Consider the following 18,994-nt stretch of genomic DNA (forward strand, 5'->3'; position numbering starts at 1 on the left):
CTGTTAAAGGACTGAAGGAGTTAACACCTGCAAAGTACTTATGGTTTGCCTGGCACATCCTAACTATTGACTAAATTGTTTCTTTCTTTTTCTTTTCTTTTTTATTCATTTTACATACCAACCACAGTTCCCCCTCCCACGTCTCCTCCCACTCCCTGGCACATCCCCTGCCCCATCCCCCATCCACAAAACAGGCAAGGCATCCCAAGGGTAGTCAGCAAGTCTGGCACATCTAGTTGAGGCAGGACCAGGCACCTCTCCCCTGCATCAAGTCTGGTCAAGGTATCCCACCCTGAGTAAATGTTTTTTTTTTCTTTTTTTCTTTTTATTAAAAATTTCCATCTCCTACCCTTCTCCCACTTCCCTCCCCTCCCCTCCACCCATACCCTCACTCCCTCCCTCTCCAGGCCAAAGAGCAGTCAGGGTTCCCTACACTATGGGAAGTCCAAGGTCCTCCCAACTCCCCCCAGGTCCAGGAAGGTGAGTATCCAAACTGACAAGGCTCACACAGAGCCCATCCATGCCATAGAATCAAAGCCCATCGTCATTGTCCTTGGCTTCTCAGTCAGCCTTCACCATCAGCCACATTCAAAGAGTCCGGTTTGATCACATGCTCCATCAGTCCCATTCCAACTGGTCTTGGTGATCTCCCATTAGATCTGTCCCACCGTCTCAGTGGGTGAACACACCCCTCACTGATGTGGGAGAGTCTTCTGTTTGTGTTGATTTCATTCGTTAATAAAGAAACTTCTTTGGCCCATTTAATAGTCCCGCCCTTAGGTGGGTGGAGTAGACAGAACAGGAAGATGGAAATGAAGTAGATGGCTCAGTCAGATGCCATGCCTCTCCTAAGTGAGACAATTGCCCCGCCTCTCCTCTCTGGGACAGACCCCAATGAAGCCAGCCAGGTCAGACATGCTGAATCTTTCCCGGTAAGACACCACTTTGTGGTGTTACACAGATTATTCGATATGGGTTAGTCAAGATGTGAGTAAGAGGCTGAAACTAATGGGCCAGCCAGTGTTTAAATGAATATAATTTGTGTGTTGTTATTTCTGGGGCTAAGCTAGCTATACGGGAGCTGGGTGGAATGAAAAGCAGGCCTGCCCCCCAGCCCCTCACTACAGAATGGCACCCAGGTGGATAACTGAATCCACAGAAAGCCTTAGAAAGCTTGGGAAAGAATAGAGTAAATCATGTTTTCTTGGTAGCAGCAATTTCTGGGGTCTGGCTCTGCTTGCAAGAGGCAAACAAGCGCTCTCATCTAAGAGAAGCTTCCTGACTCAGCTTTAGCTGCAAAACCCTGCAGCTCCTTTAAGAGGTCCTGACATGAAACACTTACATAGTGTTGATGAAAAGCCGACTGCATGCTTTTCGGTTTTCAGCTGTTGCAGGAAAAAAGTTGCGCTGTTTTAAAATGCTGGCTTTCTGGGCTGTCCTGCCGCTGCAAACTCTGACTCTTTGAGGCAGGAGGGCCGGCTACAGAGAGAGGACTTGAGTGTTGTCTGTGGACATACCTTTGCAGCTTGCTTGCTGGCAGGGACCTCAAAACACGATAGAGTTGTGGTAATAAAAATGGCGACAGCCGTTACCTCTGCCAGAGGCTGGAAAGCTAAGGAATGGGCTGGATCCAGCCGTCAAAGCCATGGCTTTAGTCCTATCAATATTGCTTGGTAAATTAAAGAGAGATATACAGTAAAAGAAAGATTCAAAGTCGAAGAAAATGTCAAAATAGTTTATGTAGTGTGGAGCTGCAGGCCTATTAAATGGGCCAAGGCAGTTTATTAACGAATGAAATCAACACAAACAGAAGACTCTCCCACATCACCTCACGGTCCTGACTTTCTTGCTATGTTCTCCCTCCTTCTGCTCCTCATCAGGACCTTGGGAGCACAGTCCAGTGCTCCAATGTGGGTCTCTGTCTCTATCTCCAATCCATCACCAGATGAAGGTTCTATGGTGATATGGAAGATAATCATCAGTGTGGCTATAGGACAAGGCCAGTTCAGGCACCCTTTCCTCTGTTGCCCAAGGAACTAGCTGGGGACATCTCCTTGGACACCTGGGAACCCTTCTAGAGTCCAGACTCTTGCCAACCCTAAAATGGCTCCCATAATAAAGATATATACTTCCCTGCTCCCCCAACCACCCCTCCTCCATCTCAACCATCCCATTCCCTCAAGCTGTCCCCATCCTCTCCTTCTCCCTTCTCTCCCTGCATCTCCTCTTATCCCCACCTCACCCCCACCTCCGTGCTCACAACCCCTGCCCGGCAATTTTGTCCATTTCCAATATGCAGGATGATAACTATGTTTTTCTTTGGGTTCACCTTCTTATTTAGCTTCTCTAGGATCACGAATTATAGGCTCTATGTCCTTTATTTATGGCTAGAATCCACTTATGAGTGAACACATACCATATTCCTCTTTTTGGGTCTGGGTTACCTCACTCAGTAAAGTGTTTTCTGAGTAAATGTTTTCATTGTTGTTATTATGGGATTGGGTCTCTGCCTATGAGCATTCTGTCTCATTGTGCTGTGGAGATGACGGCAACCAGAGCTGGCGTGAGGTTCATGAAAGTAAGTACTACTTATTTGAGACAAGCTCTCATCATACACCTCTGGCTGGCCTGGAACTTTCTACGTAGACCAAGGTATCAGAGATCCTATGGCTTCTGCCTCCTGAGTTCTGGGATTAAAGGCATGTGCCACCACACCCAGCTTTAGTTGTTGCGATTTATGCTTACTGCCTCATTAACTTCTCAAGCGAAACTGAGGCTCACCAAATAACTTTACCCAAGGCCACACAGTGATGAAGTGGTATAGATAGGGATCAAATTCAGGCTATCTAAGGACAGAAGGTTCCGAGATCAGTGTGTGTGTGTGTGTGTGTGTGTGTGTGTGTGTGTGTGTTTTCATGTACATGTGTGTATATGCATGTTCATGCAAGTTTGTGTGTACAGGCACGTAAGCCCACACATGCATTCACACATATGTATGTATATGTGGAGGCTGCACATTCACATGTCACGTGGGCATGTGGAGGCCTGAGGATGATGTCAAGAACCATCCTTAATTGTTCTTCCACCTTATTCTTTAAGGCAATATCTCTTAGTCAAACTCAGAGCTTGCCAATGTGACTAGTCTGGGGATCTCATGTATCTGTCTTCCAAGGCTGGAATTACAGGCCATACACCATTTCTGCTGGCATTTTATGTGGGTTTCTGGGGATCCAAACAATAGTCTTTTGCTTGCACAGAAAGAACTTAGCCACTAAGCTATCTCCCCAATCTCAAAGTTCCTATATTTGAAGTTAATACATTAATTTGTTCAGGTGTGCTTGCATTTCTAAGGAATTATCCAAAGGAATGAATTCTTAGTGGTCAAACATTCACAAATTTATTGGGGGGGGGATATTGTACTGGTCTAAAAAGAATGTATTGTAGATACTTTTAGTGTACCAGTTTAAGTTACCACATCAGCATGGAATGTGTTTGCAAGGTGTTTTGTTTCCCTGGTGTACTGTGATCATTCTTCTATCCAGCTAAATTTTATTTGTTCCTGTAGGTTTAGTTTAAATCCTACCCAGGATGCCTCCCCAGAATTAATAACTCTGTTCTCTCTTCTCTGTACCCTGGAAAAAATTAGTGGACAAAATTTTGTAATAATGATTTAAAATGTGTTCCTTAGCTGTCCGAACCTTTTGATATTCTTGTCACTGCTCTGTATCATCAGAGATGCCATTATTTTTGGTCTTAATTTCCCTCCTTCCTTCACAGGGCTGTGCTTGTCTCTTAGAATAAGAGATAAACTTGCTTTGCATAGATTTCACACTTAATAAGTAATTTTGATTCGCTAGCACCTTCCATTGAAACAGACTAAAAACCTTCTCCAAAATTAGCCTGCAGACGTCATAGTGCCAGATGAAGAAGGGTTTGAGTCAGCTTGGCATCAAATGCAGAGCTGGACGGGCGTTCATAACTCAAAGTGTCCCATGTCTTCATTGTGCCCGTGAGGTCACCAAGACCCCGAAAGGCGAAGGCGCTTGCTGAAGGTGATACGATTCATTCTTTGTCACTCCATAAATTATTCATCCAGCAAATAGTCATTTCATTCCTACTGTGTGTCTTCCATGGCACTAGGTGCTGGGTGCTGTGTGCTATGGCTGCAGTGTTAAGCAAGGGAGAGGTGAGGCCTGCTCTCATGGAAAAGGCAGTGAATTAAAAGAGAACAGAAGCTATGTGGGGTGGCACATGCCTTTAATCCCCCTACACTTGAGAGGCAGAGAGAGTCAGATCTCCGTGAGTTCGAGGCCAGCCTAGTTTACAAAGTGAGTACCAGGACAGGCTCCAAAGCAACAAAGAAACCCTGTCTCAACCCCCCCCCCCCAAAAAAACCAAACACAACAACAGCAAAACCCAATAAAAGAGAACAGAAAGTAGAAGTTTCTAACTCTAAAAGTGGAACATGAGCCTGGGCCATGTGTCACTGGTGGCTGAGGAGTACATGAAGGAAGACATGCTACTCTGTCACTAACTGCCTTCCTCTTCAGTGCCCAGGCCCCACAGCCTTAGTTTTACACAGCTTCTGCTAACATCTTTTGAAATCTTGACAGGCATTGTCATCTCCTCCCTTAGAAATTGTTACGAATACCCCACTCTGGAACACCTTGAGTCTCCTCCTTTCTTTTGGCAGCTGCAGCTCTCAGGGAGGAGCAAAGGCACTGAGCCGGCACACTGTGGCACAGGGACTCTGGGACTGTAGGAGACGGAAGAACAAGAGCCACTTGAGTTGGGGAGATCTCAGCTGTGAAGGGGCCACACAATTAAATGAAGGGTGAAGAGCTGACACAGAGGAAGCATCTGTGCAAATGTTGAGAGGCCTAACAGGCAGAACTCGAGGCTAGAGGAGTGAGAAGTGATTTCCCCTCTCCCCATGCTTATCGTGTTGTAGGTGAGAAACATGAACCCAGAGAAGAGGTTTGTTAAGTGGGTCCCTATGGATAGTTCCTCCTTTGGTCTTTTGGCTGCAGAAAACTGCGTCCCTTAAGCTAAATTGGAGGATAGTTAGAGGTCATCTGATCTACCCTCCTTCCTCATGTTACCAATGGCCCAGAGAAGAGAAGGTCTTTGGAAGACCCAGAGGGCTTAGGCTAGCCCTTAGGCTTTTGAGTGTTGGTAATACCTTACCACCATCATGGTTTGATGGTGTTCCACTTTAGTAGGTTGTCTCAGGGAACTCTGAAGAGAAAGGAACACCGAGTCACCAGAGTGTGTATTGGTTATTTTTCTAATTGTTGGGAACTGAAGCAAGGAAGGGTTAATTTTGGTTCACCGTTTGAGGATACTGTACACCATAGTAGGGATATCCTTGTGGCAGTGGCTTGAAAAAGCTGGTTGCATAGTGTCTGCAGTCGAGATGCAAATGACTGCTGGTGCTTAGCTAGATTTCTCCTTCTTTATTCACTCTAGGATGCCTAGTTGAGGTAACGATGCCACCGACATTTAGAGTGGGTCTGTTGATTAGCCTAATCTAGATACCCCCTCAGAGGTATACCCAGAGGTCAACCCAATATAGACGATGCTTCTCAGACATGCCCAGAGTTGTATATCCTGCAGGAGTCTGGATCCTGTCGTGTTGCAATAGTAACCATCACACGACTGTTTAGGATGAACAAAAATGGTCGTAAACATAAAATAGGACACTTCCAAGTTGACCAAGACTACATTCATTACTTGAGTGCTTAAGTTGACTAGGGGGTAGCTACTGCACACTATTTTTCCAGTGGCATCTTTTAACCATGTCCAGTAGGCGCTTCAATGGATGTCATCTGAACACCAGGCTTTCTTAGAAAACTTTTAAAGAATTTTAGTCATTTTCATTCCATCTTCCTTTAGCCTGTTTGAGCTTTTATATATGCAACAAGGAAGCGATCACTCAGCTAACTGGCCTTCTGGGGTCTTGGCCTTTGGAACTTTGCCCTTGCTAATTAAAGGATCTCATATCTCTACAAATATAGTTTAGTTGTTGCCTTCAAATCAACGTATCTGTAGGGATATGAGACTCTCTAATGAACAAAGTCAAAGTTCCTGTTTTGCCACTTATTGGCTATGTGATCTTTGTATATACAGGTATTAAGCCTGCCCAAGCCTCAGTTCAGTTGAATAACAATGGCCATGCGATGTTGGTGAGAGCTGAAGTGTATACATGGGGAAAGCACTTAGCCAACTATCTGAATCATAGGAGCCCAAAGAGACAATAGCTGCTACATAGTAGGCTGAGCAAGGCATGCTGGGCTATAACGTCTGGACCTCGACCTCAGACCTTCTGGCCTTCTAGAGTACAGATGACTGTCCTTGAAGATGTGTTTTAAGCTGGGTGTTGATAAACCTACTTCCTTCTCCTATTGGGGGAGGGGGTAGACCATGAAATGGCTTATAACTAATTCATGATGGATTCAGATTCTTTATTAGAAAATCTTGTATGGATGGTCAAGAGTTAGAACCAAATTACACTGTGAAATGTTTAGACCTGGAGGAATATCAAGGCAGAGGATATTTTACTTCGTCGCAAGGGCAATATTGAGTATCTGGTACAAAGCCAATGTTGGTTGGATAGATTTGTTCCAAATGGATGGATGGATAAATTAATGAATTGTTTGAGTTTTTTTTTAAATCACTGTGATTTATGTGAAGAGGTGAACTTAATGACTCTGAAAGCTCACTATTAGATTGTGATTTCCCCACACTTCTGTGCCAAAAACTATGTAACACACCACCAATTCTAGACTGATAATGATTATATAAGAAATTAAACGTTTAGGACTTTTATGTTTCTTCTGCAGGCTAAAACTACTGCATTAATGACATATGTTGTGAGTGCAAGCATGTCAAATATGTCAATTCAAAACTTGGCTGATCCAGTGATTATCATTCTGAAGCATATTCAAGGAAACTGGGTAATATATCTATTTTCATCTGGGAACCAAACAGGACCCCTCTGTGGTTTTCCTGTTGAAAACAAAAGGTCAATTAACATTCAATTCAAAGACTTTATGAGGATTTTTCTAACTCCAGTTAGCAGAAGAATGTTATAATTGGGTGTTTCTAGAAACAATGCTGTATTCTCCAGGGATCATGAATAGCGGGCATTCTAGCAAGACAGTAACTAAGACTAAGGAGATCTCTGGTTGTAGCAGTAAAAGCCATTGAATTTCATTCATTTTTGAGTGAGACAAACAGCACCTTCATTGAAAATAACATTTTTATTCTTTGGTTTTCCATGAAGAACATTAAAACATGTATTAATTATCAAAGAATTAAAATGATAATCATATGGAATAACACAAGGCTTCTCTTACTAAAAATGATCAAATTCAGTCTTAGTAAAAGAATGAGTTACTGTTTTATTCTTTGATGTTAATATGTGTCCAGTGCGGAGTTTAAATAATTTCCTTTATTCCTTGTCTAAGAGACCATATGGTCTAACATATTTTCCACTAGTCTTAAAGGAAGGGAGTGTGGAACAGGGAATTTAAAAACCAGATTGAAAATAAAACATGTTAGGTGGGTAAGATCTCTCAATTTTGACTATGACTCTGAGATTATTCCTGGGAATTAATTATCCCTTACCTCCAGTCTCTCAGAGATTGTAGGAGCTCAGGAAATTTTAGGAATCTTCACCAGGCTTAATGAGGAGGCAACTTAATCATGTGTCCATAAAGGATGATCACAGCTGTGAGTCCCTAATCCCGAAGCCTCATAAAGAACACCTACCATACGCCAGTCTCTCACTGATTCTCTACAGCTTCTCCCTGGGCCTTGTACCAACCAACAGATCCCAATGCTACTAAATGGCACATGCCATACAGTGAAATGCTATTTTCTTACTTTAACTTGAGAGCTAGGTGGAGTAAGACTTAAAACCAAGTCATAAATGATCTCTCTCTTTCTCTCTCCTCTTGGTGTGTGTGTGTGTGTGTGCTCCTCTGTGTGCATGCTTGTGTGTCCACTGGCTAACAACCTTGAAAAACACTTCTGTGTATTATTGCTGTGCGGGAGCCCTTACAAAGAAAGCTATTTAGCTGTAATTCTCATTTTTGCAGAATTATGATCAAGTTTACTGTGCCTTTTGGGATTTTGACACCAACAGTAAGTATTTATAGAAGCAGACTGTGACCTGTTTGGTGGTGGAGGCCGAGGGTTTGTTGTGCAGCTGTTGTCTGATCGGGCCTCACAGAGCACTCTGCATGACCAAAATACCCTCTATGAGTTTTAGGGCATGAAATTAAAGACAATTCATATTGGTAAGACATTTATTATAGACATTACAAAAATAACTTATGAGTAAGCAAGATTGGAAAAAATATAGTTAGAAGGCCCAGTGCCAAATAACTGTGAACTATTGGGAGAGGGCTGAGGAGCCATCACCTGCCTCTTTAGGTGTACTTTCTTATTTTTTTGGTTGTGAGCCTAGCCTTTAAGAACTGAGCCTTCTCTACAGCCCTAGGTATACTTTCTTATAGAGAATATCACTAGTCACTTTCTCCCCCTCTTTTCTAATGATGGTGAGTCCTTGGGTAGGCCCTATGCCCTCTGAGGGATCCAATCTTTTAATTATCTCATTGAGGAGATGAGACTTCTTCATTAATCCTGAAAAGTCTTTCTGCTTGGATAACCGCATCTATGAAGGTGCTGGGTGTGATTACTGCTGACTGGCTTTCTCTTAGATTTGCTACCTCCACTGGAATTTCTAGTGTTAATACCAAATCTCAGAAAAATTTCCCACACAACCTATCTCTCCTAGGAATGTCATGGCTGGTGGTGAGAAACGTTCTTCTACCTAGGGAGCTCTGCTTGGGTACTTTTCCCATCTACAAATCTGAGAGAAAAGAGACATTCTTTTTGTACTTAGCTCCTTAGGGAACAGAACACTACCTTTTTCTGACAAGCAGAAACAATGTGTCCTCCCCTGGCTCCCCCCAAGTCTGTCAAAAAAATGGTCCTATAGAGTGACAAGCTCTGTCCTCTACAGCGTTGATAATTTGGTTCCTGTGTTGATTCTTGGCAGTTGTTCCCATTCCCAGGAGACCCTTTGCCCCTGGCTCTCTATGCCAGGAATCTAGAACATCTGGAATCTATAGCATTATCCCATGGTGACAGTTCTGCTCACACCTGGATACCTGTCCTGAGATAAATCTTTTGGTGTACTACCATCCCAAAAAAGCTGTAGAACCCAAGATCTACAAGGCTCTAATGGGGCGAAAGCTTCTCTAAACTGTGATCACGTGAGCCCATTTAGTTTCTGGGTGCAACTGGCTGTTTCTAACATAAATGCCTGGGTTGGCTAAGTGGCAGCCTATATTACAAAAGTCTAGGTCCTTCTGAAACTTCCAGATCTGTCTGTTTATTCTATTGGCCACTTACATATAACGTGTCTCCAGCATGGTGGCAGGAATAGTTGCTCATGATTAGAATCTGCTTTGACTGTAGAGGTGTGGTACGGAACCAGGAGCAGTGAGTGACAAGAAGAAGTTAGACTATTTACAAAGCCCCCTCCCACCCTGCATCCCTGACACACACGTCAATTTGGCCTATTAAGTGTAATTTAATTTTGCTGTTCAATCGTATCTCTATCTTGCTGTCTTAACAAACAGTGCTAATTATAACACACGTTTGGATGGTTCATATAATGAAAAATTAAGCATTTCTGAGAAAAGTAAAATTGCTTTGAAATTCCCTTCTGTCCCCTGCAGATGGGCTAGGTGGATGGAATTCATCAGGCTGTGAAGTAAAGGAAAGCAACGTAAATTACACAATCTGTCAGTGTAACCACCTCACCCACTTTGGAGTTTTAATGGTGAGTTGTCTCTTTATCACTCCTCAATGGAATCTTGACAACTTTTAGCAGGTTCTAACTATTAATGTACATGTAAACTAAATAATGAAAATTGGCATGCGAGCAGAAAAGAATGGCGCTCCTCCCATTATGTTTACTAAAATGGAGACGATCGAAACAGGTGTTTGCTTTTCTCTTAAGAAAATGAAGGCCCACTCTTCAAATAAGAAGCTCTGTATAGCATACAGAGTCAGTGGGTAGCCCAGGGTGCTCTGGAACTCATGATCTTCCCGGCATAGCCTCTCAAGTACTGGTTGCATAGGGACGCCCATCCACACCTGACTTGAGTATGGTTTATATTCCCCATGGACATTTTATTCACCCTATTAGAATCCACATTGTGAGAATTTTGGTTGGCTCACTTCCAACTGGCTCGAGCTTTATCACAGGCATCAAAAGCCTCATGCTCAGGTTCTAGTTCTGTCAGCAATTAGTTTTGCAGTTTGCTTTGAGGGGTCTTACTTGCTAGGAACTTAGCTCTTTCTTCTGAGTTGCAAATGACAGAAGGGAGAATTACTCTTAACACTATTGATACTTAGAACACATAATTCTATGGTATGGTAAACAGTGCATTGGAAGATGGTCAGCGACATCCCAGGCCTCGACCCAGTCACTGCCACTAGCACCTTCCTTAGTTGTCACAACCAAAAAACATCTCTAGGTGCTGGAAAATGTCCCAGCAGGGGGATAGACTCCCAGAACAGTTTAGTACTTCCTGGCTTTTATAAAATACGCCCTAACTTCTTATGAGGCATTAGAACAATAAGCGTTTAATGAAAGCTATGGATTTTCTTCCCAAACCAGTGATGGAGGACTCTCATTGGTTAATAAAGAAACTGCCTTGGCTTTTTGATAGGGCAGGATTTAGGTGGGTGGAGTAGACAGAACAGGAAGAAGGAAGTGAGGCAGATGGCTCAGACAATTGCCCCGCCTCTCCTTTCTGAGCCAGACGTGATGAAGCTCCAGCCCAAGATGGACTTACGCTAGAATCTTCCCAGTAAGACACCACTTCGTGGTGCTACACAGATTATTAGATATGGGTTAATCAAGATGTGAGTAAGAGGCTGAAACTAATGGGCCAGACAGTGTTTAAAAGAATACAATTTGTGTGATGTTATTTCTAGGGCTAAGCTAGCCAGGCAGCCGAGAGCCGGGCAGCGGGAAGTGGCCCGCAGCTCATCACTACAAACCAGTGCACTTATGTATTCAAATAATTTTGCATGTCATTGCATATCTTTGGCGGTCTTCAGATTATGACATGACTGGACTATTACTGTACACAAAGGACCACTTTATCTCTTAATTTTATAAAACTTGTTTAAGGTCTAAGGAAAAGGAACATCTATTTTTTTGTTTTGTTTCGTGTAATATCTTGGGGGACACTCACTTCAGATAATTATTGACTTTGCGTCCCAAATTCAAATCCATTAGCTTGGTTATATTTTCAAGTGCCGAACATGTTAACGACAATGAAACCAAGGACTAAATGTTCTTTCAGTGTTGCTGTTGGCTTTTCATGCTCTGTATACAGTAAGCTGTACTAGGCCAGGTCAAGCTGTGTATGGTCTTCTCACATACCTAATCCCATCACCTGACTGTAGAGAAGCTGGGACAGTTGCTTTATGTCCTGGGAGCCACCTGTTTATGAGCACCAGAAGCACTGTACTCAAAGCTTGCTCTGATAAATATGTAAAGTACTACATATTGCAATTTTAGGATTTGTCCAGGTCTACGGTGGATGCGGTGAACGAACGGATATTAGTGATTATAACGTACACAGGATGTGGGATCTCCTCCATTTTCCTGGGGATTGCAATGGTGACATACATAGCTTTCCAGTAAGTTTATGCACTCAGCTCTGAGTAAGTTTAATTTGGTCTAATGGATGGGTTGTCTTTGAAAACCTTGTTAAATTCATAAATAGAACACAGCAGAAAGAGGCTTACATCATCAGATTATGAAGTGGGCAAGATAAAAATAAAGCAAAATAACTTCCTGGAGTATTTTAAAAGTGAAAGGTTTGTAAGTGGGAGTGAAATCTCTCTACCCTGATACACGGACAGGGACCATAAAAGAAATAATCTAAAGTTTCATTAGAAACTAGAACTCTTTCATCAGAGGAAAAAATAATAAACACAGTGAAAGGACAACCACAAATTGGAAGATGATATTTGGATAGTAGCAGTGTGTGTTGTGTGTGTGTGTGTGCATGTGTGCATGCACGCAATGCAATTAAAAAAGCAAGACAGAAAATTGAAAATTGAACAAAAGAACTGAATGAACACATCACAGCAAAGGTTGCCCATAGACAGCCCTGATTTGCATCCAAATGGTTGGTGAGTATGTGATCATATGGTAAGTTTCTCAACATCTTTACTTGTCACAGACATGCTAATTAAAACCATAATTATTTTTAAAACTGACCTTACATTGAGGGGGAGATGAGTTGGGGGAATATGGGAGGAGTAGGAGAGGGAAATGGAGGTAGATATATTTCATGGCAATTCTTTTTTTTTTTTTTTTGGTTTTTGAGATAGGGTTTCCCTGTAGTTTCTAGAGCCTGTCCTGGAACTAGCTCTTGTAGACCAGGCTGGCCTCGAACTCAGAGATCCACCTGCCTCTGCCTCCCGAGTGCTGGGATTAATTCATGGCAATTCTTAAGAACAAAAAAATTAAACAAGCAAAATACTTAATTTTATTAATGATAAAAACCAACCAACCAACCAACCAACCAACCAACCAACCAACCAACAACAACAACAAAAAATCCAAACCTCACAGTTACATGCCCAGGCAGGCACCCACCAGGATGATGACATTTTCAAGTATCAACAGTAGAAAGTGTTCACAAGAAAATGATGCCACTAGAACTCCCATGGATTGCACAACCATTTATTACCCAGAGCTCCGCAGAGAGGGACGGGGACTTGTGAGTTGCTGGTGCACAGCCCTTGTTCTTTTGCTACCTAGATAAGATGAGGCAGTGCTTAATTTGGAAGGGAGACCCTGCCTGACCTAACATTTGTTTCTTTGTTTTAAAGCAAACTTCGAAAAGATTATCCTTCCAAAATCCTGATCAACCTGTGCACAGCGTTGCTGATGCTCAACCTAGCATTCCTGGTTAATTCCTGGCTGGCATCATTTCAGAATGTGGGACTATGCATCACAGCTGCCTTGGCACTTCATTACTTTCTGCTTGTGTCTTTGACGTGGATGGGGCTGGAGGCAGTCCACATGTACTTTGCTCTAGTCAAAGTCTTCAATACATACATTCCAAATTATATCCTGAAACTTTGTCTAGCTGGTTGGGGTGAGTATTCTGCTGTTGGGCTTGATGGCTCTTTTTAAATATGGTCTTTTTTTTAAATTAGCTCCATCTTAGTCTATTTTTTTTCTTCCTTCCTTTCCCTTTTCTTCTCTTCCCTTCCCTTCCCTTTCCTTCCCTTCCCTTCCCTTCCCTTCCCTTCCCTTTCCTTCCTTCCTTCCTTCCTTCCTTCCTTCCTTCCTTCCTTCCTTCCTTCCTTCTCCTCCTTCCTTCCTTTAGAAAATCTGAGACTGGGTAATTTAAAAGAGATATTATTTCTAAGTTCCAGAGGAAAGGAAGTATCTGGTGCAGGCCATTCTACTGTGCTAGCAACGTGGTGGAAGGCATCACATGACTGTGAGTGAGGGGAAGGGAGCAAAACTTATCTTTTTATGAGGAACCCCACTGCTGAAAAGTGTGAACTGATTTGTTGCAATAAAGCAATAATCTATTTCTGAAGGCAGGTCCGTTATCACCTAAGCAACTACTGAAGATTTCATTTCTCAGTAATGTGCCAATGGGGATCCAGTTTCCACTGAATGAACTTTGGAGGACCTGTTCAAAGCATGCCAGGCACCATTTGCTGTGTTGTTTTGGACCCATCTCTTACTAGTGTCATTCAGGAATCAAGGATTGCATCACTGGAGTTTGGATGGGCATCTCTCTTTTTGTTTATGTGGTTCTCTTTACATTCAACTGTAAAACTTTAGAGAGTTTGTGCACAAACGGTTATTGAACACCCACTTGAGTACTAAAGGCTGGATCCATAGTAACAACCTTGTGAGGTTTTAGCCTTCCCTTTACAGAAGGCTCAACAATGCTTACTGATGTAATAGCGAATGGTCAGCTCTCCACTATAGGCGGCACCTGATATTCTAAGAGCTTTTTGTATCCATGAAGTTTTCACTGCATCTATATAGAATGAATTCCCTTGTTATTCTCACTGAAGACATGAGGGGAAGGGGGGGACTTGCTAAAACACATGCCCAAGATATGAACCAGGGAGCCTCTCTCCAAAGTTTGAACTTTTAATACTGACCATCTTGCCATATTGCTTAAGGGACAGGAAAAAGACTTCAAATTGGCAGCATGGTGTCTAGACAGCCATGATTGGACCCTTACCACCTCTTTTGACTGTCAAGACCACCGTTGTCCTCAGGAGAAGCCAGGAATGGAAGTCAGCATAGATGCATCCTTCTCTCTCGCCAAGCCTTCTCCTCATCCGGTCATTCTTGCTCCATTCACGGATCTTCCCTCCATCCTTTACTCCATTCCATACGTGGTGATGGTGCCTACAGCTTGTTTCTTTTTTATTGAGGCATCTCATTTCATACAACTTCCTCAGATACAGGGACAGGCAAGAAAGGCTAGGGACTGTATTCAGAGGCAGGAGAATCTTGAAAAGTGTCAAGTATAATCACAAGCTAAGGTCAAGCCAAGGCTAAGGTCTGACTGACTAACTGGTTGAGAAAGGTACAAAGAGCCACACGTAGATACACTTGTTATTCACAAAGTAAACAGGGGAGTAGCTAAAACTGCCGACCTCCACTTCTCACCCCAGGCTTGGAAAAGAGTAACACCAAAGAGAAAGGGGACCGATGACATTGTACCAGTGGTGGGATTCTCCATGGCTGAGGGGCCAGGTCTAAGGGGGAAGCTATGTGATTTTCTACTCTACTGCTCCATTCTGAGGGAGGCAGGGTATAAAGCGCCACACCTCTGAAGACACAGGAGGTGATAAGAAAGTGTCTTGTGACAACTTCCCAGAGGAAAGAGGGAGAGTAGAGAAGTCACCCCCAGGGCTCTTGTCTTCTCCCATTGGTGAAGACCCCATAGTACGTTCTGTCAAAACTGAGATAGGCTGAGATACAAGGCCTTGCAGGCATGGCTCATGTACAAGCACACAAGGTCATGGGCAAGGGCCACTGCTAAGCTGCTGCAGGGGGTTTGGAAGCATTATACAATCAAGAGAAAGACAAAGGCTAGGATCTCTGTAGATGTAACAGTTTGTCTTCCTAAGCCAAAGAAATCTCTTATGAAGGTGTGTGCCTTTAAATTTCTGTCCAAGAAAGTAGATTTGTCCACATTTTATAAAAACTAACAGAGAAACCCTGTCTCGAAAAAAAAAAAAAAACCAAAAACAAACAAAAAACTAACAACCGACTGCAGTGCCCCATGCCTGCCCTCCCAGATACAAAGCCATCCTAGGCTACATACTGAGTTCTAGTTCAGCCAGGTCTCCAGCATGATACTGCCTTATAAATCCAAAACCCCAAACAAACAAAAACAAACAGAATGAATAATAGGGATATTTAAAAGACTTTTTATTATGTGTGGGTGCATGTGTGCTGTGGTGTACAAATGGAGGTCAGGCAACAGACAGCTTGAGGGGTTTTGTTCTTTCCTTCCACCAATTGGGTCCTCAGGACCAAGCTCAGGCTTAGAAGCAAGTGCTCTAACCTGCTGGGCCGTCTTGTCAGCCCCAGTAGGAATTTTTTTTTAAATATGAACGTGCAAACTTGAATACTTCCACACAACTTGATCCTAAATATGAGGCCCCCTTTCAGACCTGTTTTACAGTTTCTGGAGACATTTTTAAGCTACCATAGCAAGTAATGAACCTCATTATGGTATTTTCATACTATATACATTATACTTTATTATTTTTCACCCTCCTCTTCCTCTAGTACTCCCCACCTGTCCTTCCTGTTCTCCTCTTGCTGGTCCTCTTCTTCCCACCAATAGACCCCTTTCTTCTTTCACGTCCATGAAAAACAATGTGCATGAGGGTCGGCCCTGGGCCAGGTGTGGGCTAGCTGAATTGGAAGGGATTGATATCTGTTTATCATAGTTGGGGCAATGGAGGATTTTTCAAGATGCTTACCACTGTGGGGAACGGAATAGCTTTGCAGAGTATTTTGCAACCCCCCTACAGGGTGTGTGGGTGTATGTGCTCCTATTAGGAGAAATGCAAGCTTAGAAATAAAAAAAATCACTTCAGTTTTGCAACTGTACATGAAATTGAATTTGTATAGCCCGTGCCCATACGCCTATCACGTTTGACCGTTTTAACTGAGCTGATTGCTTTATTATAGTGTGGCTGAATTGAGCGGCCGCTAACTGGTCGATCTAGTCAAAATGTCAAACTAGTAACGAGTGTGGAAACAGCTTGCCTGTCAAAAAAGCAATGAATGCTGCAGCTCATGGTCTGTGCCCCTTCCTCCAAGGTGACCTAGACAAAGACATAGTGGGAACAAAGGGGGTAGAATCAAAAAGCAGAAAAAAATGGTGGCCCATCATCTGAGGAGAAACGCTTGGTGTGGACTTGTGTTCTGAAGAACTGGATGCTTCTATTGCCAAACTGGTTTTTCTTTTGGCATCTGAGCCATTTTAATAAGTAGCAAGTGTCGCATTGGAGCTACTGGCATACAGCTTAGCTTTGCAGATTGGAAACTAGAAAGGTTTACCTTGGAAGAATTCGCCAACATCTTGCAAACAATGGTAAATGAGCACAGACGTGGCTCCTTCAAAAGGTGTCTTAATGTGTCAGCCCCACAGCTGTTTGGTTAGGATCCTTGCCCCTAGATTGACCAGGTTCTCTTGCCTTGCTCACCCTCTCTAGGAATCCCAGCAATCACGGTGGCCATTATACTCAGCATAAGAAAAGACCTGTATGGAACTCTGAACCCAGCGACTCTGTTGTAAGTACCAATATCTCTTGCTTTCAGGCAGTGGGTGTTCTAAGCGTGGTGGGATGTTCCTGGCCAGGAACGTAGCCTTAGCACTGTCTTCATGGAAGAAACTCAGTGTCAACCTTTCTGCTAGAACACAGTCATACCCACTCGGAGAACGGGTAGGTGTTTGGTTTCTGTACGATCGTGGCCAAGTCACCTTGCCCTTTAGACGCCTTTTCTTCTGCGAAGTGGGGCTAATATAATTTGCTCTCGGTGGCAGGTGCAAGTTTCAATGACATTTCTTCTAGGAAGTGCTTGACCTGTTGCTTGACCCGTGGCGAATGCTCCGGACCTGCCAGCCTCTTTGGTAGGAAACACTCACAGGCCGTGGGAAAGATGTAGTGGCTAGTCTATGGAAATACTGAGATGAATTAGAAACCATGTTCTTTCTTTTAGCAACAAAGCTTTTCCCGGAGGGAGGCTGAAAAACTTCCCATTGTAAACTGGCCAGATTTATTGTTCTCTATTTGCTTTTTGCTTTTCTCTCTGTGTTTTAAAAATTTGATATATAAGCCCATCTCTTAACTACAGCCAGAAGAACCACTGTTTATTCCACTCCATCTCTTTGGAGCCTTATTTGGAGCTACACAATCCCTCGGACTGCACATCTTTTTATTTGATTTCCTATATCCATTCCCTTTGCCACGGCATCTCGACATCACGGCCACTATATAGATTTCTTGTCCCGCTGCGCTGGGATCAAGTGCAGGAAGCCCTGTACCTAACCCTCCTCTGTCTTTCATACCGAGATGGCAGTTGCAGAGGGTCAAAATGACATTGCCCTCCACAGCAGATGCTTTCTAATTAAATTCCTAGTTCTCCCTCAATTCCCTCTCTTCTCTCTCCTTTCTTGTCTCCAGCCCTGTCCTCCCTCTTTGCTGGCTGCGTGACTTAAAAGGCCCCCAGTATCTGTCTCATAGCGATTCTTCTTCAAAGATCAAAAGCAAAACCAAACAACGAGAACAAAATCAACTCTGCGCTCCCCACCCCCAAAGAGCCTTTTCTTATGTGATTTGTTAGGAAGAGGCAGATGGCTCTGAGAGTTTTGTTTTGTAAATGATTATACTTGGAAAGGTAATTCATCACAGGGTACAAAATCCAAATGTACAAAAGGCTAGAGGCTGAAAGCTAAGCTAGAAAGTTTTCTTCCTTCCAGGTAACTCCCATTAGCAACACGCGAACATGTGACCATTTCCTTGCACACAGTTTTTGGCTGGCTGGTTTGATTTTTTAAGGTTATTTTATTATCACTGTTTCTGTTTTGGATCGTGTCTTGCTATATAGCCCAGGATGTCCTGGATGTGTAGCCCAGGCTGACTGCAAACTCGGTAATGCTCCTGCATCCTCAGCCTCCTAAATTGTTGATATTACAAGCCTGAGTCACAACATTCAGATAGTTATTTTATTTTTGACATGTTATTGTATTTATTTGTGGAGTACAGCAAAAGCATTTCAATACAGACTTATATCATGGGCAAATCAAGATAATGAACATATCAGTTATCTCAAATATTTATTATTTATTTGGGTACCAATATTCAACTTCCTTTCTTCTCAGTAATCTGAAATAAACATCACAATATTGCTTATTATAGTCACCACACTGTGAAGTAGAACACGGGAACAGATCCCTTCTTTCTGCCGGAGCCTGGTGCCTTTCCTTCTCCTCTCCCTAGGCTCTGATGACTGAGAATGTCCTCTCCCATTCTATGTGATAAACTGTAACAATTCTTTTAGATCTATTTATTTTATGTGTGTGAGTGTTCTGCCTGCACGTGCATCTCCAGTGCCCAGGAAGTCAGAAGAGACATCCAGTTCCCTAGAATTTGAGTTTTAGGTGGTTGTTAGCCACCATGTGTGTGTTAGGAATCAAACCCAGGTCCTTTCCAAGTGCAACAAGTTCTTGTAACTTGAGCCATCTCTCAAGCCCAATGATCCCCTTTTCGTGTGAGTGAGCTCTCATACACTTTATATGTATGGTCTTTTGCACACTGATGTTTTCACTTACAGATGATTCTGTATCCTGAAATATAGTGCTGCCTCATTTTAAAGGTTTTCTAT

General features: G+C 42.9%; 1 protein-coding gene across 1 annotated transcript in view; it reads left to right on the top strand.

Moving 5' to 3' along the window:
* Adgrg4 (adhesion G protein-coupled receptor G4) overlaps positions 1-18,994 on the top strand; it is a 95,940-nt gene that overhangs the window by 63,180 nt on the left and 13,766 nt on the right. The window contains exons 13-18 of the mRNA XM_038315882.1: positions 6,843-6,956; positions 8,103-8,148; positions 9,753-9,856; positions 11,612-11,733; positions 12,937-13,205; positions 16,822-16,900. Of these exons, the coding sequence (XP_038171810.1) occupies positions 6,843-6,956; positions 8,103-8,148; positions 9,753-9,856; positions 11,612-11,733; positions 12,937-13,205; positions 16,822-16,900 (734 nt within the window). The remainder of the gene's footprint in view (positions 1-6,842; positions 6,957-8,102; positions 8,149-9,752; positions 9,857-11,611; positions 11,734-12,936; positions 13,206-16,821; positions 16,901-18,994) is intronic.

This window comes from Arvicola amphibius, chromosome X, assembly GCF_903992535.2.
Source record: "Arvicola amphibius chromosome X, mArvAmp1.2, whole genome shotgun sequence".
NCBI classification, from domain to species: Eukaryota; Metazoa; Chordata; class Mammalia; order Rodentia; family Cricetidae; genus Arvicola; species Arvicola amphibius.